The sequence below is a fragment of the Astatotilapia calliptera genome, chromosome 6, assembly GCF_900246225.1.
Source record: "Astatotilapia calliptera chromosome 6, fAstCal1.2, whole genome shotgun sequence".
NCBI lineage: Eukaryota > Metazoa > Chordata > Actinopteri > Cichliformes > Cichlidae > Astatotilapia > Astatotilapia calliptera.
In genome coordinates this window covers 10,839,487-10,866,676 of record NC_039307.1, presented here as the reverse complement: position 1 = coordinate 10,866,676, position 27,190 = coordinate 10,839,487, and the positions used below count along the sequence as shown (strand labels likewise).

The 27,190-nt window shown below is 38.7% G+C and overlaps 1 protein-coding gene across 1 annotated transcript; it reads right to left on the bottom strand.

Annotated features, from left to right (window-relative positions):
- Positions 1-1,018: 1,018 nt before the first annotated feature.
- Positions 1,019-25,500, bottom strand: LOC113023847 (complement C3-like). The gene is made up of 43 exons (XM_026170256.1): positions 25,378-25,500; positions 23,219-23,414; positions 22,937-23,099; positions 22,242-22,336; positions 21,922-22,010; positions 21,168-21,250; positions 20,969-21,056; positions 20,751-20,856; positions 20,478-20,598; positions 20,268-20,383; positions 19,337-19,483; positions 18,849-18,948; positions 18,615-18,709; positions 18,302-18,493; positions 18,024-18,179; positions 15,506-15,635; positions 15,216-15,284; positions 14,773-14,970; positions 14,559-14,679; positions 14,386-14,474; positions 14,153-14,292; positions 12,834-13,046; positions 11,605-11,668; positions 11,428-11,517; positions 11,075-11,281; positions 10,850-10,925; positions 10,550-10,709; positions 10,289-10,384; positions 9,692-9,842; positions 8,933-9,018; positions 8,315-8,392; positions 8,048-8,203; positions 7,700-7,762; positions 7,495-7,576; positions 7,328-7,376; positions 7,124-7,214; positions 6,937-7,026; positions 6,731-6,833; positions 3,160-3,249; positions 2,219-2,311; positions 2,046-2,129; positions 1,479-1,623; positions 1,019-1,283 (listed from the first exon to the last, which is right to left on the bottom strand). Exons 1-43 carry the CDS (start codon positions 25,449-25,451, stop codon positions 1,142-1,144), a joined length of 4,977 nt encoding a protein of 1,658 aa, XP_026026041.1. The 5' UTR covers positions 25,452-25,500; the 3' UTR covers positions 1,019-1,141.
- Positions 25,501-27,190: the final 1,690 nt, after the last annotated feature.

The window sequence follows — 27,190 nt, the reverse complement described above, 5'->3', positions numbered from 1 at the left end:
ATCTTTGATAAGCCTGGGCCAAGCCAGCTCCGATCAGCAAGAACCCTGTTATCATGGTTCTGAAAAGGTAGATGTCTTCAATGTCCTCGATCGACAGTCCCGCCAGGCACACGGCCCTCCAGTTATGCCACCCGTCCATCATGTATCCGGCAGGGAACGTCCCTCCAGGACACTCAGGCTCACCCGAGCCCAGGTTCCTCGTTGAGAAAAGGGTGTCAATTGCATTCAGGGACCAGTTGATCAAATCCATAATTCCTATTTTAGGTTTTAGAGAACAGACTGTGAGAGTGTTCCAGGGCAAGAGTAGAAAAGTAGACGAGACTAGACAAAGACACAAGAAGCCAAGCAGGGAAGATAAGGGTAGGGGAGAGGAGAAAAGTGCGACCGCCTTCCTCAAGAGCCAAAGAAGAATGTTTTTTGAGTTTTGCAACTGGGATGGACAAGGCTAAGCATCAGGCTTTCAAATGAATTAAAAGTCTGTCTTGGTCTTTGGTTGATTAACAGGCTGGTGAAAATAGCCCAATTTCTAGAAATGAGAGCAGCTGGGTACTGTCTCTCCTAACAAGACCAGGTTTCCTCCAGAAAGTTTCCCAGTTATCTAAAAAGCCCACACCGTCTTTTGGACATCATTCAGAAAGACAGCAATTTAAGGAGAACATAAAACTTTGGACATGGCAAACGTCAAGGAACACGGGTTCGAGTCTGACCCGTGGCCTTTTGCCGCATGTCTTCCTCGCTCTCCCTCTGCTTTCCTGTCGTTTCTTCACTGTATTTGTCTGAAAATTAAAATAAATGCCAACATATTTTCTTATTTCTGCAGTTATACTAACTCAGTAATATTTCTATACATCCAACCTTTTTTCTTGTACTTATCAGGTTTATAAGGAGGGCTGGGTGTTTTATCTCAAATGTTTTATCTTTTTGTTGTGCTTGTCATGGATTAGTAAAGTTTCAAATGCATTAAAAATTCGAGAAATTTATTAACCACCATAAACTTGAATAAACACAGAGCCAGTACCAAATTTTAATACATTTTAATCATTGCAGTAAAATGGTGAAACCCTTATGTTATATTGGTTTCTGTTTTACAGAAAATTGTAAAAACAGCAGAATAACAAGATTTGAAATGTTTTTTGTTTTACTAGTCGATGCAGCTAAAGAGTGAGTAGTGCATGACCATCTCCTCCAAGCCCAAGCAGGTATCCCGGTATTTGTCAGTCTGACACTCTTCTGCTGTAGGCCAATACTCAACCCAGGTTCTCTCACCAATTACGTACTCGAATCTGAAAAGAACAATTGAAAGAAAAATAGTGTTTGTGTGACCAATCAGCAAAATACAGAATAAAACAACTGTGATAAATATACACAGTTCAAGTTAATTACATTTATTCACTGAAGGTATGATTAATGAATAGAACTCTGAGATTAGTTTAAATATACACCACACACAAGCACAGCCAGACAAACAATATACTTACGTATTCTTTTTGTCATCTCTGTAAATATCTTTATCTGAGCCCATGATGAGGTAGGTTTTTCCTTGTTCCAGGCTTAAAGCTTCTCTGCAGCGTTGATAACTGAGAAATATTCGCGGTGTATATAGTGGACCAACATCAAGACTCCCTGTAATTAAGATATGACAGTTGAGAGCAGTGATTTATGAATGACTGAATGTGTTGCTCAAGTTATAGTTAAACACAGTGCTGCTGTGTCCATATACATTCCTAGTTGTATCATCATAATACAGTATTATACAGATAATACTAGTATTTTGGCAATATGCTTGTGCTGAGTATTAAATGTTAAATGAGAAAATGGGTATCAGCAAGACAAGCCACACTGACTTACTGATAGTAAATGGTGTCAACCACTAAATGTACCTCTTAGTACAAAAGCAAGCAGCAGTTTTATAAAATGCTCGATTTGTCCTTCAAATTGCCTATTTTTTTTTGTGGCTATAATAGAAAATAACCATCACTGCTATCTTAATGCCACAAAAAACAACAACGAGTTAAAATAGACGTTTAAAGGACGTAGCTACTTGCCTTCTTTGATGGGGTCCAGCATTTTGACTTTGTGACTGTCTGTGGATAACTCTTCTACAACCTCTTCCACCAGCACTTTGTAAGCTGTGGGCAGCCAAAGTATAGTTTTTAGATTTTTGCATTACTATATCCTATTAAATAAAACTAAATGTAACCCATTTATGTTTGTTTACCAAAGTCTACTTTGCTGGTCTCTGTACTTTCACAAAGCTTAGCTTGGCGGTCATCATTGGGGATTTTTTCCTTCTTCTGCATACTGCAGTTCTCTGTAAGTACACAATAGGGACAGGGTAAAAATGCAAAGCTAATGTATTCATGTGTGTTGATAGGTGACTGCAGGTATATGAAGGTCGAATATACTATTTAAATCTCATTTGCTAAAATAGGCATCTTTTATAATTGTAGATTAGTGCATAGATCTAAAGTTACTAACAGCACAATAGCTAGTTATGAAAAACAAATGTACTTTCACAGGCCAGAATACTGCAGTGTGAAAGTATACCCAATGATTCAAAAGCTTGCAGAATCACCTTTAGCAGTAATAAGTTTTTTTTTTTCTCTGAAATCAGTGTCTCACATCATTTGAGGAGTTTTAGGTTTGTGGGGATTTGCCCCTGTATAAGTCTATCATATTCCTGCCACAGCATTTCAAAGGGGTTAGGGTCTGGACATCGGTCCCAGCTATCCTGTTATAGATATGCTGTGTGCTTGTGTTTTTGTTAAGGACTAGTTTTCACCATGCTTTAGCTGTTGGTCAGACAGCCTCCTATGCGACTCAGGAATACTTGGGGATACACAGGAGTCCATGATTGATTTTTCATAACTGTATGCCAAAAAGGCACTGTGACACAGGATCAGCATATCCACAGCTTCAGGTGGCTTCCACCCACCCTCAGGTTTAACCAGTTCATTGTCAGGAAGAACTTGCACCCAAACAAAACTACATAAAAAACACATTTGCTCAAAATTTGACTATTAAAATGAAACCTTTACTTTAATCACACTTCTAATGCTGTGTTCTGTACCATTTAAAGTTATAGAAAAATGCATGAAAACATTTTAATTACTGTTGTAAAATAAGCTTTTTTAATCACATGTATATGATTGTGTTTACCTTCAGCACATGTGCATATGTTATCTCTACAGAGCTGCAGTAGTTTTCCAGCTTCCCTCTCTGGATGGTAGAATTTCACACAGCGTGTTTCTGCAATAAAAAAGAAGGTATTTCTCTATTATTTTGTGACTTCTATGGTAGATATAACAATGTATATGGCAATGACAAATCACGCACACAAATGAACTTAAGTGACATCCCATTCTTAATCCATACGGTTTAATATGATGTCAACCCAACCTTTGCAGCTGTAACAGCTTCAACTCTTCTGGGATGCTTTCCACAAGGTTCAGGAGTGTGTTTATAGGAATTTTTGATCATTCTTCCCAAAGTGTATTTGTGAGGTCAGACGATGTTAGATGAAAAGGCCTAGTTTACAATCTCCATTTTAATTCATCCCAAACCTGTTCTATCAAGTTGAGGTCAAGACTCTGTGCAGGCCAGTACATGCTGCCCGTGTGTCTGTTCCAAGAAAGACCTCACCATTGTAACGGGCTGGTGTGATCCACACAGAAATGTGGTCACAATTGTGAGTTAAGTGTTGTGATATATGGAGATTATTATGCATGTTTTATTTTGCTGGTTTATTGGTGTAATTTAAATCCACAATGTCATGTAAGTTCCCTGTTGCCAGGAGAGTGTATAACACTTTGGACAGTAGGGGGCAGCAGCGTGCTTTGGGAACTGAGTCGAGTGCATAGCTGCCGTAAGCAGTGTTGCCAACTTAGCGACTTTGTCGCTATATTTAGCAAGTTTTCAGACCCCTTAGCGACTTTTTCTCTAAAAAAAAGTCGCTAAAAAAAGACGTGAAAGCGAGTATCGCTTTTACTCTCAACAAGTAGCAGGTGCTGTAACGCAGTCAGTTCTTCTTTTACTCTTATGCTGTTTTGTATGGAAGCATAGCGCTGCCACCCAGGCAAAAGAAAAATACAAGTGTATCACGTTATAACGTGAAAAGTTTATTGTTCTAACAATATACTATCATGTTTGTACAATATACCATCATGTTTGTACAATATACTTTTCACGTTTGAACAACATAATATCACGTTATTACAATATACATAATTATCACGTTTGTACAATATAAATATTATATTGTACGAACGTGATCATATATTGTACAAACATGATGGTATATTGTACAAACAGGAAAAGTATCTTGTTAGAACAATAAACTTTTCACGTTATAACGTGATACACTTGTATTTTTCTTTTGCCTGGGTGGCAGCTCTACGCTTCCGTAGTTTTGTGGATCACAAGGTTTAAAACTACTTATAAACACGCACACAAACACAAAGTAACTCCACCAGAGTGCCTATTTCGGGTCCAAGCCCAGGTAAAGGAGCAGGGTTGGAATTGTGACATTAAAAAAACAATAATTGCTAAAATAAATTTAATTTGTAGTTCTAAATAAACTCTAAATGCATTTAGGACGTTTTTTACTCACTTTATTTCTCTTCCACGATGTTATTTCTCTCTCCAACAAAATAGGTTACAATTAGATCAGCATGACCAATTATGCAAATTAGGCGATGACGTCATTTAGCGACTTCTAGCGACTTTTAGGACACCCAATAGTGATTTTCCTTACTGAGGAGTTGGCAACACTGGCCGTAAGTTTTCCATTCTGGCAAGACTGACCAGGCGAACGGCAGCGTGTCTCCTGTGTTCACTTTCTCTCCTGTTTTACAGGATCGTAATCTGGCTACGCGCCCATCATAGTGGGGCCTGTAACACTGGCATTGGTATCTACTAGAGATGGACCGATCCGATATTACGTATCGGTATCGGTCCGATACTGACCTAAATTACTGGATCGGATATCGGAGAAAAATAAAAAATGTAATCCGATCCATTAAATATCACGAAAGCACCTCACAAAACTTGCAACACGCCGTAACTCACCTCAGAACGTATGCATCACGTGATAGAGCAGCTGTGGCATGCAGGACCTGTCAGTGGTCTGGATAGCATGTGGAGCTTCGCTAGCAACCTGGCATTTCATCTCCGACAAAGTTATCCCCGAGAGAAGCAAGTGTGTAAGTCCATCTCTGAATGTTTGTAAAGCATTCCCACGTTAAGCTTAACAAGCGACTGCCTCTCGCTCTCCGGCTGCTACTTCAATCGTGAAACTGCTTAAATCAGCTGATCGGCTTTTCTGTCACGAGTCTGTCTCTCGTTTGTTTTTGGTCCACTTTGCGCCAGAAAGAGGAAACCAGCGGCTGAACAACAGCAGCACGTTTAAGCTTGATCAGCTATTGTTAGAATGTATTTAATATTACTTTCTACTCCAGGATCTTTTTTCTACGTAGCTGACGGCTGGTAACTGTGCAGGGGCGGATCTAGCAAAGTTTAGCCAGGGGGGCCGATAGGGCATTAACAGGGAAAAGGGGGCACAAAGACATACTTTTCTTTCTTATTCTCATTTAAAATGTCGAGCTTTTAATAAATAATTATCTGACACACAAAGTTTTAATTTGATGTAAAATGAATAGAAGTCAATTACTGTATATAGTGACTATTAAGTCTAATATATTTACCCTAGTAAGCTATAGTACTTTTTCCTTTGGGAAGGTACCATCTGTGCAGTCTGCAATTTTGTTGAAGAAAGATGTTGAATCTATTTAATATTTCTTGAAAAATAATTGATTTCTGTTCATTTTTTTTCACACTGCATCAAATTAAGGTTGATTACGTCGATTAAGCATCATGAGGTGGCGCGTGAGGGGTGGTTCCCTATTTTTTATTTATTTATTTTTGTTGTTGCTGGGAGTTGGAACCCTATTAGTTAGGTTGCTTAATATTTACGCTAAGTACTCTTTAAAATACCAGAATAGGGAGGATGGTGTAGGTCTAAGTTTATTAGATTGATCAGTATTGCTGAACTATGAAATATTTTTTTTGTATACAGGTATAACAGAATAGCTTTAGTGTAGTTGTTGTTTTAAACTTGAGTATGAACTTATACAAAATGCAGCAAGATATTTAAAAAAACAGTTTTGTTGATTAAAAAACACTATATCGGATTCATATCGGTATCGGCAGATATCCAAATTTATGATATCGGTATCGGTATCGGACATAAAAAAGTGGTATCGTGCCATCTCTAGTATCTACCCATCCCCGCACATGTATGTACGGACAGAGTAAAGCAGTGGAGACCTGGCTTGTGTGGGCTTATGTTGCTAATGTCAAATAAAGGTCTGTTGTTTGATTTAACTGACTGGCTTTGAGTTATCTGGCTAACCTCCACACAGTATGCCCGCTGGACCTGCTAGCTGCTCCTTCCTCGCCAGACTGCTGTTACACCATGTCTTGATGGACCTTGCATTGTGCACTATAGTGCAAAACCGGTGTGTTGAAACATTCTCATCCCCAAACTGTTGCCACAAAGTTAGGAGTGCGAAATTGTCTTTTTTTTAACTGGAACTCCTGACAAACAACCAAACTTTAGACTTGGCACAATGTAGTCAGAAAAGTACAGCTGCTCGGCAGACAGCAGTTTGCATGTCTAGGTGCTTATTGGAACACCTGAAGGTAACAAAGGTAAGATGTTTATAAAACTCACGTTCATAGTATTCATAGACAGATACGGCTGCGGGTTGTAAGACGCCCACCGGCATTTCCTGTTTGATCCTAAAAGCAATTTCCTCTGGTCGTGTGTGAGAAACCTGGGAATTGAAATACAGACACACACAAAAGTGAAAAACATAAATAAACACCAGGGTAAAGGGGAAAGGGGGGATAAGGAGAAAGATTGGTGTGATTTCCAACCTTGTCCAAGTAAATGATGAGTGAGCCTCTTTCTGACAGGACTTTGTTCATCTCATATTTTGATATGGTGCGGCCACGTCCTCTAGACAACTAGAGACACACAAAAAGGCCAATTTTTAAACATTAAGAGGTCTTATTTTTTTCTTTAACTGTAACCACATAACGTAATGTGGGTGTCTCTTCTTACCAAATCCAGGTCTTTTGTTTCAACAGCAAAACCAGTTAGTAAGCCAATATCCAAGATTGACATGCCTGCATCACGATCCCTGTTCTTATACCTGTAGAGAGAATGATAAGAATGATTCAAATGACAGCAGAGTTAAATGGACGGGAACAAAAAAATCCAATTAAGCCAAAACTATTTCTAAAGTGTAGTTTACATTGTACTTACATGACCTCTATCCTAAGTTTGTATATCTTTTCATCTGCATTTAATTTTTCTGAAAGAATAAGAAAAAAGAAAAAATGAGCACAAACAAATAAAATGCCATAAACTGAAGCAAACAGATTTAATGAGATAAGTAAAATAAAAAGAGGAGATAAAGGACATCAAAGTACCTTCTACGAGATCCACTTTGAGGGTAAAATTCTGGCAGTCACTCTCCCGTTCTTTGGGCTTAGCGTAATACAGTGATACCAACTGTTGCATCAGAAAAAGTGTGTTTTTATATTGTGTGATAAATAAGTCTTTGTTATGCTGTTCTTTTAAGGTTTAAAAAGCCTTGTCTAGGATTCTGAAATGATCAACTAACAGATAACTTACTGTCACTGTTGCTTCTCCTGTTCCCCTAGCAGTCACTGTGATGTCCTGGTTTATATCGTTAATCTGTTGGGATTAATATGTACAAACACACAAAGATGTGTTTGTACATATTATGAGAAAAAAACAGAGATAAGCTCACTTTGCTCCCACCGACTGAATTTAAATTGCATTGAATGTCTGTTAGACAGGAAAAAAGGAAATAGACCAAAAAGCTTGCAGAGTGGTGAGATGGATTGCCAAAAAGACAGAAACACTAGCAGTACTGAGATTTATTTACTGCTAGAGGACATGTTTTCAGACTGACAAATTGTGCTACATGGTGACTGTGTTTGTGTTGCTTCTTCTCACCTTAGACGTTCTTGTGGCATAGTGGTTGTTCTGATTGAAATTGTACTTTTCAGGTGCCGACCTTCCTGGCAACTTGATGTCCACATTCAGATCATACTGTGGTTCGTTAGCGTTGATCCAGTACTCTGCTACAGCTTGATAGACCATTATAGTAGCCTGGAGAGAAGAAAAGTGGGGGAGATAAAGAAAGGCAAAGGTTATAAGGTGGGATAATATGTATAAAATATCTGCCTATGATATCTTGATTGACAGGAAGTTTTGTGTTACCTGAGTTGATCCATAGCCTCCGCCCACCTTCTGTTGTGTGTTGAACCATCTCACAACACGTCTGGCATCTTCAAAGTTCTTTATTAAAACAGCAAAGGACAGGAGTAGAGTTCAAAAAAATATGGAAAACATTTTTCAAAGGTACTTCGGAGTTTTAGGCTTTCTGTAATTAAAGTCCAGTCCAGAAACTTGCCTAATGGAAGAAAACAGCAATGTTTTTCATAGTTCATAACAAAGCAATGTCTTATTTGTTTTCATTTGTGTTTGCACACAATAATAACACAACATAAAACTAAATGGAGAAATTTACATTAAATAAATGGTAATTCGAGTACTCTGGAATGGTATAAAAATGGTATTTTAATACTGTAGAATGAATTTTCAATGACCACATGTTGTTAGTGGGGTTAGGTTAATTGGAAATACTAAATTGAACATAGGTGTGAATGTGTGATTGAATGTGAGTGCGACTGGTTGTCCCCTGTCTATGTGTTAGCCCTGCAACAGACCTGCCCAGGGTGAACCCTGCCTCTCGCCCTAAGCTGGGTTAGGCTCCAGCGACCCTGAAAAGGATAAGCGGAAGCAAATGGATGGATGATATAATTTAGACATGCTCACCTGAGACTTGACAAGAGCAAGAAGAGCATAAGCTGTGGTTTCCAAAGTGTAAATGCCCCCTCTAGGTACAGGCCAGTGAGATAGCTCTGACAGACACAATCACACAAGCACATTTTTATTACTATAATATATCTTGAACACATCTACCTCAGTAGTAAATTTGTGAATATAGTAAAAATGTGAAGATACATATCATCTCTGCCCCTGGTTGCACCTTAGTGAGTTTCTAAGAGAGAGAGTTTCCCCTGTAAAGAGAGTTCCTGTGGATCTGTTAATATTGCAACCCTGGACACACTAACTGACAATTCCTTTTGTTGTCATCTTTGTTTGTAACTTTACTGTAAATAAACTCACTGTCGCTATCACTGGACCTGTTCTGATGTGACCCAAGAGGAACTCACATCTTGAGTCCATTTGCACCAACAATTAACGCCAAAAAAATTATTGTATTTTAGCCTATGGTTATGTGACCTGTATTAGAGAAGGACAGGGCAGCAATTTAAAAGCACTGTAAATACCAGACCATTCATTTAACTAAGACTTAGAAAAAAAATCCTCATGAACATAGTACAGTTTTTCCAATTTTTTTTTTTTTTTTGCAATGAACTGAAACAGTAAGGATCATAGTTTACATTTACTGATCTTGTAAACATTTATATAGTCTCAACTCTGTGTGTGTGTGTGTGTGTGTGTGTGTGTGTGTGTGTGTGTGTGTGTGTGTGTGTGTGTGTGTGTGTCTGCCTGTCTGTCTGTACAAACCTGGCGAAACAAACTTGTATAGGGTCTCTTTGTTGAATTTGTTTTCATTAGCCAGTGCATATGATGTCATGGCCACAGCATAAGGGTTGGTGAGGCTGGGCAGGCGCCTCTCCAGGTAGGCCACTGCTTTGTCTATACTGCCTGGGAGACTCTGGGCAGATGAAAAAAGGGAAAAAAAAGGCAGATAATGAGTGACAGGATAACAAAACATAAGGAAATATAACATTACTATACTATTTTGGAATGTGGAGCATTTGTTCTTCGTCCTTTTGTGAGCCTCTCGAGTCTCATTAATTGAGAAAGTTAAAATTAGAAATTGTACAACTCAGTATAACATGAGCAATGCACCAGAATTAAAGCTTTTGTATATCCAAGTCATGAAGAGGTGTAGTCTGAATATTTTATGTTTTTATCAATCTATAATTTACAAGATCTTCATACAGACATGACCAGAGAACATATTTGTGAGATTAATTGAATTCTGTCTGTTTTTGCTGGTCTGTGGTTTAAATCTTCAATGCAAGTGCAATAGAAAGTATCACGGTTTGATCATTTTAGATACTTTGTAACAACAATGTTTGCAGGTGAAATACTCACATTGACAGTGTCGGAACATATTGAGCGTGACTCTTGCATTGCAATGAGGCAGAAAGCTGTCATGGAGGCGTCTGAATCTAAGCCGGCCACATCACCCTACAGATGAAGCACAAACATATTATTATTATTTCTAACAGAACAGTTTTTAATATTTATAAAAGCTGATTGGCAGTTGTATAACTGGTTTCTCATTTAGTTATAAGCCATTTTGTATTTTAAGTATAGATGAAGAACTGGTATTAATGAAATCAGTGCACTCACATTCATTGTTGACTGCAATACAGGTGCAAATTCTTTGAAAACACCATCAGGTTGTTGTCCTTTGAGAATAAGGTACTTGACAGCATCACAGATTACATTATCTTGTATTGCAACCAGATGATGGGCCATTGCAAACACCTTGGCAACATAGGCAGTCAGCCTTATAGACAGGAAGAGGGGATACAATACCTTAATATAATTTATTTGCCCTTACTATAAATTGGCTTTGCAAAATCAGAAATTAAAGCAGCATGTGCAAAATATTATGTATGAATTCATGGATGTTTGTGGGTGCCTCACCAGGTGCTAGCTGGGCGAGAAGGAAATGCAGCAAACGATCCATCCTTTTTACGGAAGGCCAACTCGTTTGTGTAACCTTGATGAAACAATTAAAGAAATAAAACAATCTTTTTACTTCACTGCTATTCAACTTGCATCTGACTCTTATCAATTAGAAACAATTTTGAGGAGCTTTGTGTGTTTATTGTGTTACCAAAGAATTTATGTACATCTGTGAGAGCCTACCAGTTTTTATATGTTGGAGAGCTTCATTACGTTTTGCAAAGCCCACAGTTTCCCATTGGTTGGTTTTGTCCAAATACAAGGTTGCAATAAGAGGCAGGGTCATTGACATCATGTTCTGCTCTCCACAGCCCGAGGGTTGTCTGATTAGAGTACCCATTGAGTTTCCGCTAATGGCATTCTCCACCAGCTGAGATACTTGTTCTCTCCCTGCATGCATACACATACAAAAAAGGTTCACAACACCCATTAAGGTAGTCAGTCCCGAATGTCAACAATAACAATATATAATAGAAGCTTCAGGGTGATATAGCCACTGAATCACATAAACTGCATAAATATTAAATATTTCTCACCTGTCACAGAGATCTGTGTGCTAGTAGGTGTGTTTGGAACCAAATCTTTGCTTTTAATTCCACTGTTAAGAACTTCGTTCTGTACACCATCTAAACAGAGAAAAAAAGGTTTTATTAAGGTGAAAATCAGGGTTTGACTGAATAATTAGAATCTAGCTTTTTAATAGATAAACTCACTTTCTCCTTTCTTAACAGGATCTAAAGTCACGATCTTTGGATGTTTAACCAGTACGCCCTCAGGCTGGAAAACAGACAAACATTGGAAGTCATCATTATTTTAGCAAAGAAAAGTGCAGTAGCTACAAAACAGGAAATAAATCCATAATTAAATTAAGTCCTCAACAGTTTGTCTTTCTCAGCCTAACTGCAGCCTTTATGACTAAACTCAGTTTAACTTTGTATTCTTGTTGCTACTTCTCTCGATGTGTGAGAGAAGTAGCCACAGCAGCAAAAATGCAAATGATGTTAGTAGTTAACTTACTATTGCAGCTATAAAATATGTACTTTGTAGTTGCAATAGATACTGAAAGTGTGCTGCTGAGAATAATTAAGTGACTGTAGTGGTTTACAATGTTATCATATGCACAGAGTATTTTTCCTTTAAATTCATAAAATATAACATTATCAATATTAATATGAAGCCAAAACCCTTTACAAAATCACAATATATAAACCACAAATACTGACTTAGCTTGAACTGTCAGCTCTGTTTAAATTTCAACTAAACTGTTATCCATTTTTATGCATAATTACTAAACAACATTTACATGTGACTGTAAATGTAACATTTCTCCCAAATGAATACAGTGAACGCATTTCAGTAATATATGTCAATATTGATGATGACCATGATTTTTAGAAGTAAAATATAAAAAATAAAACTGACCTACATTATCATAAGTAGTTTTTCTTTTGGCTAGGTTTTGTCAGTTTGCTGTTCAGTACTGATTGGAGTACTGTACTGGTTCTTCATCTTCCTATAGTCACACTTTAACTAAAATCCTTTTTTTACAAAATAGACACAAAAACAAGCAATGAACTAAAAATGCATTTGATGAGTATGATTATTGTTAATATTTTGATCATTTCTAAGATTATTAAGGGACATTCTTTTGGCAGTGATAATCATGTAGTATTAGAAGAAAAGTTCAGCACATATTGTTAGTCTACAAAATTATCAGTCTGATGTTTGGTCTGGGATTGAGCCAGACTCCAGTTATTGTTTCTGTCTGTTCCTTTTTGTGCCTAAACCTCAACAAACAATAACTTTCAAATTATTTTATTACTACCAATTTTAAATGGCCTGTTCACATTCAGATAAGAAAAAACATTTTTGTTTTATTTAATAGGGAATTGATAACGAACATATTTTTGGGCATCCAAATAGCAAACATTGGTTTTCTTACCACCACCCGCAACATCTTCATGACTCCATCATTGAGATATGAGTCCTTAACAGCTGCTTTAACCTCAATGCGCCGTTCTCCCTCCTTCATGGGAATAATGACAAAAGGTACAGATCGTGTGGTCTCAGGCCCAACAGTGACCTCCTGGCGATACCTACCACGTTTGGAAGCTGAACTGCACACATGCTCCTCCTCAGTCAAATCGACACGTACCTTTATAAAAGAAAAAGAGCAATGACAAAGTTGGAGAAGAGATTGAAACGTTGTATTTCAAACTGGAAGAATACAAAGATCATGAATAAATACAGAGATTTTATAGTCACTATATACAGTAATTGACTTCTATTCATTTTACATCAAATTAAAACTTTGTGTGTCAGATAATTATTTATTAAAAGCTAGACATTTTAAATGAGAATAAGAAAGAAAAGTATGTCTTTGTGCCCCCTTTTCCCTGTTAATGCCCTATCGGCCCCCCTGGCTAAACTTTGCTAGATCCGCCCCTGCACAGTTACCAGCGTCAGCTACGTAGAAAAAGATCCTGAGTAGAAAGTAATATTAAATAAATTCTAACAACAGCTGATCAAGCTTAAACGTGCTGCTGTTGTTCAGCCGCTGGTTTCCTCTTTCTGGTGCAAAGTGGGCCAAAAACAAAGACGGACTCGCAACAGAAAAGCCGATCAGCTGATCATTAAGCAGTTTCACATTGAAGTAGCAGCCGGAGAGCGAGATCATTAAGCAGTTTCACGATTGAAGTAGCAGCCGGAGAGCGAGAGGCAGTCGCTCGTTAAGCTTAACGCAGGAATGCTTTACAAACATTCAGAGATGGACTTACACACTTGCTTTACTTCTCTCGGGGATAACTTTGTCGGAGATGAAATGCCGGGTTGCTAGCGAAGCTCCACATGCTATCCAGACCACCGACAGGTCCCGCATGCCACAGCCGCTCTATCACGTGATGCATACTGCTCCGACATGCTAACGTTCTGAGGTGAGTTGCGGCGTGTTGCAAGTTTTGTGAGGTGCTTTCGTGATATTTAATGGATCGGATTACATTTTTTATTTTTCTCCGATATCCGATCCAGTCATTTAGGTCAGTATCGGACCGATACCGATACGTAATATCGGATCGGTCCATCTCTAATGATAAACGAAATATGATAAGCCAACCTTAACTAAGGAAATGTATTCACCCTGGCAAGTGAAAATGAAAATGATTTTGAGAACACAACATGAAAATGCACATGATAAACTCACAAGATGACACTTTTGGACACCACTGTGTTTCAGTCCAGTAATTACTGTGGTTCTGTACTTACAGTGATTTGATCAGGGCTGTAGTTGTGGAGGATTGCTTTAATTTCTATCTGCTCTCCACGGACAGCAGAATAAGGCAGCCTGAGATCAATGAAGAAATCCTTCTTGACAATGACTTCAAATTGATCACCCACACAGATTCCTTAAAGAAAATATGCAGAAAAGAATGACATTTTTTTTAAAAAAAGTAAAGGGAAGGCCAAAAAAAGCCATATTTTAGTCACTGAATCCTCACCGTGAGTTCTTGACAGACTGATGCCGGTGAACTGCCAGGTTGTGATTGAATCTGGCAAAGTAACATTTTTCACAAATGATGTGGTGTCACTGAAATATAGAAAAATGTTTACAGTCTGAGAGATGTTAAGATGTAACTTCATTTGTATGTGTTTGTGATTTACAGTGACTCACCAGTTAGGTGTGTTTCTAGGGCAAGGAGGCAATTTGATATCAGACCAGAGCCAACTTTCTGAGAAATTGGTGCGAGTAACAATATCATTGCTGTCCATAAAACTGTTGTCTTCTCCTTCACCTGGATTTTGTTTAAAAATGATATAATTTTGTGAATTTTATGACACATAGTATGAATGAGATAACCCCTTCCCATTTTGTTTCCATCTCTTACTGCGAGCCAGTTTGAGGTCTTCCTCCCTCTTCTCTGCTCGAAGAGTTTCCACTGCCTTGCAACAGCGCAGGAAAGCATCACGGCAGCCTTGACCATCAACAATGTACTCGCTGCGGACCTCACAGGTGTATGAAAGGGGGGTTTCCTTCATGCCATCCAGACAACACTCAGTTTCTACTGGGTCTGTATAATTTTTTACTGAAAAGTAAAGAAGAAAGTATAGGAACTCTGTTTTACTGTAAAATTAAAAACATATATTTTTAAATATGTCTTTTTGTGAACAGAAAATCTTGTAATGAAGTCAAAAGCGTAAAATAAAAAAAATTCTTTTTGTCTGTTGACTAATACATAGCCTGTCAAAATTAAAAACAGTGATATGTGTGAAATTATGAATTAATATGTAGTTATTTATGTAAAATATATATTTATATGTATATACTTACATAAGCTGCTTCTGACATCCATTACAGCAGCGTTGTGTTTCTTTCTGTTCACAGGCTGGCATTTAATTTCTGTAAAATGCAACACAGACAAAATATATCATATGAAACAAGCCTGAAACTGAATTTGGTTTTTGTGTTACTAAAATAGGAAGAATATAACACAACCTTTTTTTTTGGACTGTTCAAAAACATGACAGAAATAATCATCATTCTTCAAGGGTTTAACAGTGAAGCCGAAAGAAAAGTATTAGACAATGGTAAAAGAGTGGGATGCTCTGTTGCTTTGTCACCTTGTCTATATGTGGTCTTTGCATCAGTGTTGGACTCAAACAATAGCCCAGCATCAAAGAAGACACCCATACTGTCCTTTCCTCCACCAGGTGTGCAGCCTGTGTCATACTGCTCTACTATGTCCCACACCTACAGGTTAAAGTACAAAAACATACAAGAATGTAAATTGAACAGTAAACTTACAATAAGAGGACTCGAATATGGCTCACAAATAAAAAAAAAAAAAGGGCTAAAAAATAAAAAAATGTCTTGTTGACATTGTAAATTATTACATTAAACTCAACTCACCGTCATATTTTTAGGGTTTTTTTTTTAATTTTAGATTCACAATAATCTGTCCTCCTCTCCACACACCCTGAGAGCAACAAATAAAACTGGGGACCTACAGGGCTGTCTGGCGTATGTCCCAGCTAGGCATAGTTGTTCTGAGGCACAGGTTAACATGCTGTAACAACATAATAAGTTTCAGGTTTTTCGTATCCATCCATCCATCCATTTTCTTCCGCCCAAGCCCAAGCAGAGAAGCCCAGACCTCCCTCTCCCCAGCCACCTCCTCCAGCTTATCCGGGGGAACACCAAGGTGTTCGGCAGGCCAGACGAGAGATATCATCGCTCCAGCATGTCCTGGGTCTGCCCCGGGGCCCCCTCCCGGTGGGACATGCCCGGAAAACCTCGCCCAGGAGGTGCCCAGGAGGCATCCTTGTCATCCTTCCGGTCACTACCCACAGCTCGTGACCATAGGTGAGGGTAGTGCCGTAGATCAACTGGTAAATGGGTAAGTAGTTTGTTCACCACAACAGACCGGTACAGAGGCCGCATCACTGCGATGGCAGCACCAATCCGTCTGTCGATGTCCGGCTCCCTTCTCCCATCACTCGTAAACAAGACCCCAAGATACTTAAACTCCTCCACTTGGGGCAGGGTCTCGTCCCTGACCCAGAGTGGGCACTCCACCGTTTTCCGGCCGAGGACCATGGCCTCAGATTAGGAGGTGCTGATTCTCATTCCCACCGCTTCACACTCGGCTGCGAGCCGTTCCAAGGCAAGCTGGAAGCCATCACCTGATGAAGCCCACCGGACAACATTATCTGAGAAAAGCAGATCCTGAGACCACCAAAGTGAAAGCCTTCCGCCACTTGGCTACACCTAGAAATTCTGTCCATAAAAATTATGAACAGAATCGGTGACAAAGGGCAGCCCCGGCGGAGCCCATCACGCACCAGGAACGAATCCAACTTATTGCCGGCTATGCGGACCAAGCTCTTGCAATGGTCGTATAAGGACTGAATGGTCCGTAGCAATGGGCCAGACACCCCATACTCCCGGAGCAACTCCCACAGGACCCCTCAAGGGACACGGTCGAATGCCTTCTCCAAGTCCACAAAACACATGTAGAGTGGCTGGGCAAACTCCCATGCGCCCTCGAGTGTCCCATGCAAGAGGATAAAGAGCTGATCCAGTGTTCCACGACCAGGACGAAAACCGCATTGTTCCTCCTGTATCTGAGGTTCGACTAACAGACGGACTCTCCTTTCCAGCACGGACTCAATGTCCCCAGTCTCCTTCGGAATGCTGTTGAAGCTCTGCTGGAGGTGTGCGTTGAAGATCTCGTGGACCGGGGCCTCTGCTAGACGTTCCCAGGACACCCTCACTGTACGTTTGGGTGCGCTGGGTCTGTCCAGCGTCCTCCCTCGCCACCTGATCCAACTCACCAGCAGGTGGTGATCAGTTGACAGCTCAGCCCCTCTCTTTACCCGAGTGTCCAGAACATATGGTCACAGGTCTGGTGATACGATTACAAAATTGATCATCGACCTGTGACCTAGAGTGTCCTGGTGCCACGTGCACTTCAAACACTCTTATGTTTGAACATGGTGTTCATTATGGCCAAACTGTGGTTTCCACAGAAGTCCAATAACAAAACACCACTCGGGTTCAGATCTGGGAGGCCGTTCCTCCCAATCACGCCCTTCCAGGTCTCACTGTTGTTGCCCACGTGAGCATTAAAGTCTCTCAGTAGGACAACAGAGTCTCCAGGTGGAGCATCCTTCAGTGCCCCACACAGGGACTCCAAGAAGGTTGGATACTCTGAACTGCCGCTCGGCGCACAAGCACGGACGACCGTCAGGACCCGTTCCCTGACCCGAAGGCGAAGGGAACAAACCCTCTCGTCCACTGGGAGAAACCCCAACATACCAGCAGCAAGCCGAGGGGATACCAAGATACCCACCCCAGCCGGACACCTCTCACCCGAGGCAACTCTAGACTGAGACAGAGTCCAGCCCCTCTCCAGGAGAATGGTTCCAGAGCCAGGCCATGTGTTGCGGTGACCCCGACTATATCTAGCTGGCACGTCTCAACCTCACGCACTAACTCAGCCTCCTTCCCCACCAGAGAGGTGACATTTTTGGTATGTATGCAATACGTAAATTAATATGAAATCCAATATGTGCAATTTGTTTACTGTAGCTAAACAATTTACAAAATATAAAAAGCAAAAAATAATTGAGAAATGACCTTTTTCTGTGTCAGGCGGTGCTTGTTGTTTAGGACGTAGACACCTTTGTCAACTGCAACCAGTCCCACTGTGGCCTCTGGATTTCCTGTGACTTTCAGACTAAACATCTTGCGAGGCTCATAGGCTGGAGCAGGTCGTGAGGATTCCAGTTTCAGCTAAGTGAGGGTGACATGCAAATTTGTATATGTTAAAAAAATAAGCACTACTGTAGAAATGAGTAACATTTGTGCATTTTGGCTGTAAAGATTCACTCTTTCACAGCTCTTGAGTCTCTTACAGTGCCCATGCAGGTGTCTTTTACATCCACCCAAACAGAGTCTGATACCACTTCATTTGAACTTGTATGATAGTATGCTATGATGCGGAACGATGGCAGCATTTCTTTGGTGATTGGTTGTATCAGGGAAATCAGTACTTGGCCTCTTGTCGTATAACGGCCGTATTTCACTAGCTGACCTCTGCTCTGGATCTGGGGAAATGAAAGATTTGCATATTAATACCTAACACCTTAAGCACACATGTATGTACTATGACCAGTTGTTGCAGAAAAAATAGCTATATATACAAAAACAAATAAATACGTCTCTCACCAGATATGTGATATCATGATTTTGATTTGGCTGCTGGTTGAGATTGAGGTTGATTTTTAGATTGTCTGATATTTTCAGCTCAGCTGAATCCACACCTGCAAATATGTTTCAATAAATGTTATAGTTTGAACACATCTTTTAGTGCCTGTTTCACACAGTATACTTCCACTTCTACCTACAGTAACAATCTTTATTCTTTTACTTGATGCAATGCTTCTTCAAGATTTTTCTCACCTATGTGGATAAAAGTCCTGGTCTTGCTCTGGTACGGTCTTGCTGTCATCTCTGCTCTTGCTTGTTTATCAGGTGTAAGAATGTTGTCATTGGTCACTGCCTGTAATTAAAGACACACACACATAAGCCATACTAAGCATAAGACAAACATTCATGTGCTTTCATTTGCAAGTATACAAGGATCAGTCAGGACCTGTAATTAAAGCCCACCATACATAACCAATGAGCAACAAGTTAAATTAAGTGATAAGTAAGTGATAATCTTTATTGCTTGAGGCCAGCATTTGTGTGAGCAAGCGTTAAAGTGAGCCAGAACAATCCAAAATAGCATTCTGGCAGCCACTGTGCTGCTCTATTATTATTATTAAAAGTTATTTTTAATGCTGTCATTCTTGTTTTTATTCTAAGTAGTTGCAGTAGTAGTGGAAGTAGTGTTGTTTTTGTTGCTGGGGGTTCTTTTTATAGCTTTTTCAGAACTTTAAACTTACAGTTATTCTCAGCTCAGCTGCATTTCCTTCTGTATTGATGGTGAGCCGAGCCATGCCGTTAGCTGCAGTGAATCCCCTGACTGCCCCAGGATTAATCACTACTGGAACGTTTTCTGCTGGTGTTTCATCAGGATTTAAAACTTCAACCTAACATCAGACAAGAGAAACTGAATCATGACCAGTGATGGGCAGTAGCGCGCTACTTGTAACAAACAGCATTGTTACAGTAACGTGTTACTTGTAACGCATTACTGTTTTCCGATTACTTTTTTCAAGTAACAAGTAAAGTAGGGGATTACTATTGCAAAAACAGTAATTAGATTACCGTTACTTTCCCGTAGGAACGCTGCTGCTTTACAGGTGAAAATAGAGCAACAGGACCGCTAGTCTTTGATTTTATTTATTTTCTGCTGTGTTTCACTTGCATCTATTTGAAAGACTGAGTGTAAACACAAAAAACTATTTTTTTTAATGTGCTGGAATGTGCAGAAAATAGGTTTAAATGTTAAACAAATTTCTTCCAGTCAGAGAATGTTACATATACTTAAATTTTTGCTTGATGCATAAAGTTAAAAGATTAAAACTAATAAAACAAGTTTTAAAAAGAGACTTTTCCATTTGATTACATTTTGTATGATGGATTATGTAGAAAAAGTAGAATTGAGCTGAAAGATCTATTGCTTTATCACCTGTTCAGGTTGTAAATAGTTTTTTTAAAAAGTAACTAAGTAACTAAGTAATTAATTACTTTTGAAAATAAGTAATCAGTAATTAGTTACTGATTACTTTTTTCAAGTAACTTGACCAACACTGATCATGACACTTTGTAAAGCAATTATAATTTCTTCAAATGACACAACTGACATATCAAATTTATGACTTCACCGTGTAACATTATATCAGACTATGCAAATGTAAATTAGTGCTTTACCACAACATCGAAGGACATTCCTGGCTTGAAATATTTTGGAGTTCTTTTAAAGTGGATCGTATAGGGTGATGTAACAATCTGGATACCTCTCAGCTCGGCCTCCACCATTTCACTACCTGTGACAGGGTACAAGAAAATAATTATACATACTCACCAAAAATTGTCAGGATTCATAAAAAATAAAACAAAAAACAGTAATTTTTTTCTTACCACTTTCTGTCAGCACACTGACAGATACAAATATGGCTCCCCCTACAAGGCTGTTGATGTCCCTCTCAACTTTTGTTATGTGTTCCCTCCTCAGTGTCACCTCTCCTTCACCATTTTCAATCTAATTCAGCAACATGACAATGTTTATGTAAAAATATGTTCTACACTTATAGCACAATAATACAGTTTCTGAATAGTAGGAGGTATTTAAATTCTTATGTCAGCATTGCTTTATATGGAAAGGCTAAATCTTAAGTATAAATATGGGCTCACCGGCACTCTCTGAAGAGAGTCTGGAAAACTCTGCTTACTTTGGTCCTTTTTGATGACCCCAAATACCACATAGGCTGTTCCATCCACCTCCTGACCAAACAGATACCTTAAACCATGAAATAAAATTGTGCTTGTGAACAACCAGTTCGAACCCAGGTCAAAATGTAACAACAAACGATCACATATATACTACTTAAATCCACAAAACAATTACATACGTAGCTTTGATTCTGACGGTGAAATCTCTGCTGTTCACGTGGAAGAACTGTGTTAATGGTGTCAGTTTCACCTCAAAACTGGGAAGAACTGCAAGATTAAAATATTTTCTTTGTCAAGTTCAAATTGCTATTTGTATGGCACATTTAAAAACAGTAAAGAAATGTTGTGCAGGTACTGTACAGATAATGGGATGCTCACCATACTCTTTGACCTCAAATTCTGCAGAATAGATTTGCTGTGGGTTGCTCTGGAATTTTGCCACCACTTTCCACAGTCCAGGACTACACACACACACACACACACACACACACACATAGATTGCGAGAGAGATATATATTAATCAATCAAATAGTCCAAGCATTTATAAAACTCAAGGCAGCACATTAATCATACTGCAGACTATATTCTACACACAGGATCTAATTAGACTACAATTGCCAAATTATGGAAGTGTATAAGTTATGCATGATTGATTATATAGTAAAAATAATCAATGTAGCACATACTACCCTTCATAATATACACTAATAATAATAATAATAATAATAATAATAATAATAATAATAATAATAATAAGGCCAGCTGAGTATTCTTAACAGCAAAGCACCCATGCAAAAGTTAAACTTACTGTTCTACAGAAATTAGATAGGGGGAGATCTTTATTGGACACTTCAGCTATACTACACTGTGCTTCAGATGGTCAGTGACTACATGCCTGAACTGAGTCATGGTTCTAAATTCTTTCCATCAACAATAACTGTCAGTGAATTTATACTGCAGCATCAACAAGAACAGTTAAGCGAACAGATAAGAGTCACATAAACTTAAACAAAAAACAACGAGCATCTTAAACAGAAACACATATTCGAAAGGCATGATGGGAGATAACTAGCCACTCCCCACATGCCACAATAATGATAATAATAATCACAGTAATAATAATAATACTCACCTAACAATTTCACCAAGCTGGAAATCTCCAGAATGAATACCTGATTTTAGAGCGACTATATCAAGTGGTAAAACAATGCCTTCAGGTGTCTGGAAAAAAAATAAACCACTATTAACAGTGCAATGCTAGTGCACTAGTATTGCTAGTGGTGGTTTTGGACAGTGTATTAGTTTCCAAACTAATATGTAAATGACAATATAAAAAAATTCAAGACAAAGTTGATGTATTTTGTTTGTTTTGTTTCTTTGCAAATAAAATATTTGTTTTCCTTGCATAATGTCACTTTCAATTCTGAGCCCATGAAGAATAAAACACAATACCACAAACTCAATGGCAATGGAAGGATCAGATTGGGCTGCTTCATCCCTCTCTACAGGCTCCATCTGGGGTGTCAGTGCAAACATCCTGAAATGAACTGAAGGGAAGAGAAGATGTTATTTTTGCTGCTCGGACAGTGATGTATACATGTTGGGAGGAATAGTTAATCAAGAAATTCAGTTTAGTAATTTCATTTAAGGTCATTCATTTAAAATGTGTCTTAGTCAAACTGAGGGAAATATGTGATTTTTTTTTCCTTTCAAATCTTCACTGAAAATAATTATCAAACCTTTTTCAAAGGGACTGCATGGACTACACAAAGCAGCTTTCTAATTTGTGTAAGGTGATGCCATAGCCACATAATTACTGTAACAAGCAGTTTTTTGTCTCAAACTCAAAACTAAATTATTGGAGCAGCACCATGTTTCATTAAGTTTATTGAATGGCCCTGAAAAAATATTGAATCTGTATTAAATAAAATAAAGGTAGAACTATGGAAGCATGGAACACACAACACGGGAGCTCTAGTTTTCCATTCCAGCTTTATTCACCTCCATACATCAACTGAGCACATCGCACCCAAACACAACAAAAACCCCTCCTCTAAGCTTGGGTTTGAGTGGAGCCCTCTAGTGGGTCACCACAGAACTACCCTTGTGTGTGCTGTTTCTCAGTCATGAGGTAGCGGTAGACTCACCTTTGCTGTTTGGTGTATAAAGGGTCTTGTCTGTCTGAATGAAGATGTAACCAGACTGGAAGGAAACCATGACGACTTTCTCCAGGAGGCGGTCGGGGAACTGAGCCTGTAGGTACACGTACTGCTTCGCGTTGGGATCTTTACTGAAGTCTCCTGCAGGGATCTGAAACCAGTATGAAAAGTCTATAAAGACTTGGATGGCATATTCAATGATAATTGAATATTTAATGAAATAGAAATAACAACAATATTATCATACAGTAAACAAATAATTCAACTTACCGTTACTTTCCCAAGCTGCTGAAAGTTATTTGCATTGTTGAGGGTCACAGATGTTGTTGCCAGCCTTTTAGTTTTGGTTGGATGGTTCATCACATTGATTTCAACCCTAACGTCTCCTCCAGTGCAGTCTTGACACTCCACAAAGATGTTTTCTGCAGTTCCCACCCGCAACAAGTTTGGGGCAGACATCACTTGCCTGCAGAGTGGTGGTAACATAGAAAGATGTTAATGATTTTAGTCTCTGTGTAGATAAACACATGCTGTTACTGACTAAAGAATAAATTATTTATTTATTATGTTATATGTTCATTTTAGACACTATGAAAAACATGTTAATAATTGCTGAAATAATTATTTTTAATTATTTAAAACAATTAAGTTTTCAATTTTTATTCACGTATTTATTGTATAATAATAAATGACCGCGACCGTGGCTCAGGGGGTTGGGAATCGCATCTGTAACCAGAAGGTCGCCGGTTCGATCACTGGTCTCTCTGTCCTGGTCGTTGTGTCCTTGGGCAAGACACTTTATCCTACCGCCTGCTGGTGTTGGCCAGAGGGGCCGATGGCGCGATATGGCAGCCTCGCTTCTGTCAGTCTGCCCCAGGGCAGCTGTGGCTACAACTGTAGCTTCCTCCACCAGTGTGTGAGAGTGAATGAATAGTGGTATTGTAAAGCGCTTTGGGTGCCTTGAAAAGCGCTATATAAATCCAATCCATTATTATTATTATAAAGGTTTTATGACTGAAGACTATAACAAAAAAGTATTTACCAGCTGTTTTCCTATGGGACCCTTAAAATTATTTTAAAAATAGCTCACATTTTTAAATGCTTTATATGTAAATGTTGCATTGCAGCCTGATGTCTGACAATGTTGTTGCGTCTGTCTTTCTTATCCTCCCTAGCTGGTGTCTGATCTTCTTTTCTGTGCCTCTTTGCTGACTTTATGAACGCCCAATTAGGATAACTGCATGTTTTGAGTGCTTCCTTTACACTGGTCACTGTGAGCGACCATCTTTGAACAGAGGCGGTGGTTTACGACACCAACTGCCTGCCATCTATAATCCAATTTTGAATACCCTCCCAGATGCCTTAACGCCCACTCACATCCTGGGCCATCTGACCTCAGGAAATCGCATGATAGGGTGGGGCCAGGTTTCACAATGAGCTCACCCGAAACCCTGGCTGATTGTGACCCACACCCTGTTTTCACACCTTGGCTCATGTGATTAGGTAGAGGATCATCAGGGGTCTTTTTGTCCCTCTTTGGGGGGGAAACTCCAACTGGCTTTAAATGTGGGACTCTCCGCCATTTGACCTTAGAACTGAAGAAGCTTCTCGGATGAGAGGCGAAACATCTTCAAGCAACTTAAAGAAGTCCAGATGCTTTTCTTTCCAAGCTCCTTAGACTATGATGACCTGGATGACTGGTCTGTGATGACCTTCACAGACAATTTAATTTAATTTAATTTAATTTAATTTAATTTAATTTAATTTAATGCATGAATTAACCCTTTCACTCATAGTGGTCACTACAGTGGACAGCTATTCAAAGGCTGTTTTCTTGTATTTCTGTCAGTGTTGATGGTATGCTTCCATATAAACCAGTACATTGGATACTGATGTGTCAGTCCATACCGTGTCACCCACTGGTTGTTTAAAGTTACTGTATGGCTGTATGGCGTGTTTCATTGTAATTATTGTTATTTAACTTTGTCTTGCATGAATTATGATAGCCTTGATCAGGATTTTTTCTTAAGCATGAATTATGACAACCTCAATCAGGATTTTTTTCTTAAGATGAATTATTCTAATTCATCTTTAGGCATGAAAAGATGAATAAAAATAATTAAGAAAAAGTCCTGATTGAGGTTGTCATAATTCATGCATGAAATGATTAATCATAATATTGGATTGCACCCAAAACACTTTACAATGCCACTATTTATTCACAAACTGGTAGAAGCAAGCTACAGTTGTAGCCACAGCTGCCCTGAGGGTGCCATATCACTCCATCGGCCCCTCTAGCCAACAGGAACACAAAGACCAGGACAGAGAAAGCAGGGGAATCAAACCGGAGCTTCCCAATCCCCTGAACCACGGTCGCCCCTTAATTCAACCTTACTGGGAATGTGTAAAAGTACAGCAGGTCTACTTACAATGAGGCTCCATCAGCCACAGAAGTGAGAGAAGCAAAGGCCAGAGAGGCCAGCAGCAGCAGAGTCCTCCTCATTATCCCGACCCTTTTCTGCTGCTAAAGTAAACCGTGGCCGTGCAGCATCCTTCTTTTATTCACTAACCTCCCTGCACTCCCACAAAATGTCTATTCATCCTCTTTCCAATCACACGTACACACAATTTCCCAGCAGCAGGTTGGGAAACAGTTTAGACCTGATTATCTCTTCTCTAAAGAAACAAGTAAACACTGGAAAATCAATAAAGGTTTACATGTTTAAATTATGTCTTACCATGCAGTTTAGTAATTAGTTCACAGGATCCAATAAATATTCTTTTCTTTTCTTTTTTCTAAAATCTCATATTATTGCTCATATTATTGTTTTGCCTCTTTTGAACCCAAATATTCACCAGTATGTAAAAATAATCACACAAGTGGTCTGATCAAAACGTGTTGAGTAACTTTACAGGACATATTTGGCTGGGCTTCATGGATTTATTTTTTTTTACAGTAACAATCTGACATATTTAATATAGTGGATATGATATCCTCTATTTTAGGATTTCACTGACAGGGAAAGAAAAGAAAGCAAAATATATCCCGCCTTTACCCTCAGAACAAATGTAATTCTCTGTGCCACATTAACCATTAAAAGAAGGGCAGAGCATCGTTAATGACCCTCCACAGTGCTTATCATTTAAAGGCGGTGGCATTTATATAATGGTCAGTTGATGCTGTGGGGTTCAAAGTATGCTAAAAACAAACAAAAAAGGAAAAAAATAACTTAATACCAATATATATCCAAAAGCAGCCTGGATTTAGCAGGGGTTTTTTGGTTTTCATTCTCTTAAATTCATGTGTAAATTCTGACCATAAGCACATTTTTCCATATTTTTTATTTTTTGCATTTCTATTCATCCATCCATTATTTTTCCCTTATCCAGTTATATGTGTCCTCCAGTCTGAAGTATGCCGTTTACACTAATAGTTCAAGTTCAAAGTTTATTCGCCACATGCAGTGGAATGAACCCGCATATTGTGATATGCAATTGAACATAATGAAATAGAGCACATTTTACATACAAACATGTTGGACTCCTTACAGTTTGCCTGAAGGGCAAAGAGGGGAGTGAAGTATACTCCTGCTGCTCTATTAAATCTGTTATGTATTGCACACAGACTCCTACCTAATTTTAATGTGTGGTTTTTTGTTTTTTTTTTTGTTTTTTTTTTAGCAAAGTGTGTTGGCTCACTGCATTTTTTTTTTTTTTAAACAGAAACAAAAGAGTCTTGGCTAATGAAACTAAGGGCTGTGTGTGGTCACCACTTTGGTTTGATTTATGGTCTAACAGCAGCCGGATCAATCAGATATCAATATTTTCAATAATCAATAATTTTCATTTTACTTTTTCATAAGATTTAATTCAGGCTATTTATCTGGCATAATGTGTCTTTGTTTTGCACACCAGGACTTCTGGTAATCAGAGTTTTGTTTGTTCAGTAATAACGAAAGTAGGCCACAGGGTAGATTGTGCACAGACAAACAGCAGCTTTGTAAACTCACACAAGGACTTTTCTATTTAATTATTAAGCCTAACCCTCTATACATCAACTGAGTGATTATTTGTATTTGTCAAAGCAAATAAACCAAATATTACCTACTTTTGGTTGTAAGCTTAGTGACTTGTGCTAAAAAAAAAAAAACAAAGCAAAAAATATAGGATAGGAATATATAGGAGATAGGAAAATATAGAGGCAAGGCAAGTTTATTTATATAGCACAATTCAACAACAAGG

Excerpts from the sequence above, each read along its gene's own strand:
- LOC113023847 (XM_026170256.1), bottom strand. The coding sequence starts at position 25,451 with ATGAGGAGGACTCTGCTGCTGCTGGCCTCTCTGGCCTTTGCTTCTCTC. Across the intron at positions 11,518-11,604 it reads TCCTGTTAAGAAAGGAGAAA|ATGGTGTACAGAACGAAGTT; the intron begins GTGAGTTTATCT and ends TTCTCTGTTTAG. Across the intron at positions 2,312-3,159 it reads CATATGCACATGTGCTGAAG|AGAACTGCAGTATGCAGAAG; the intron begins GTAAACACAATC and ends GTGTACTTACAG.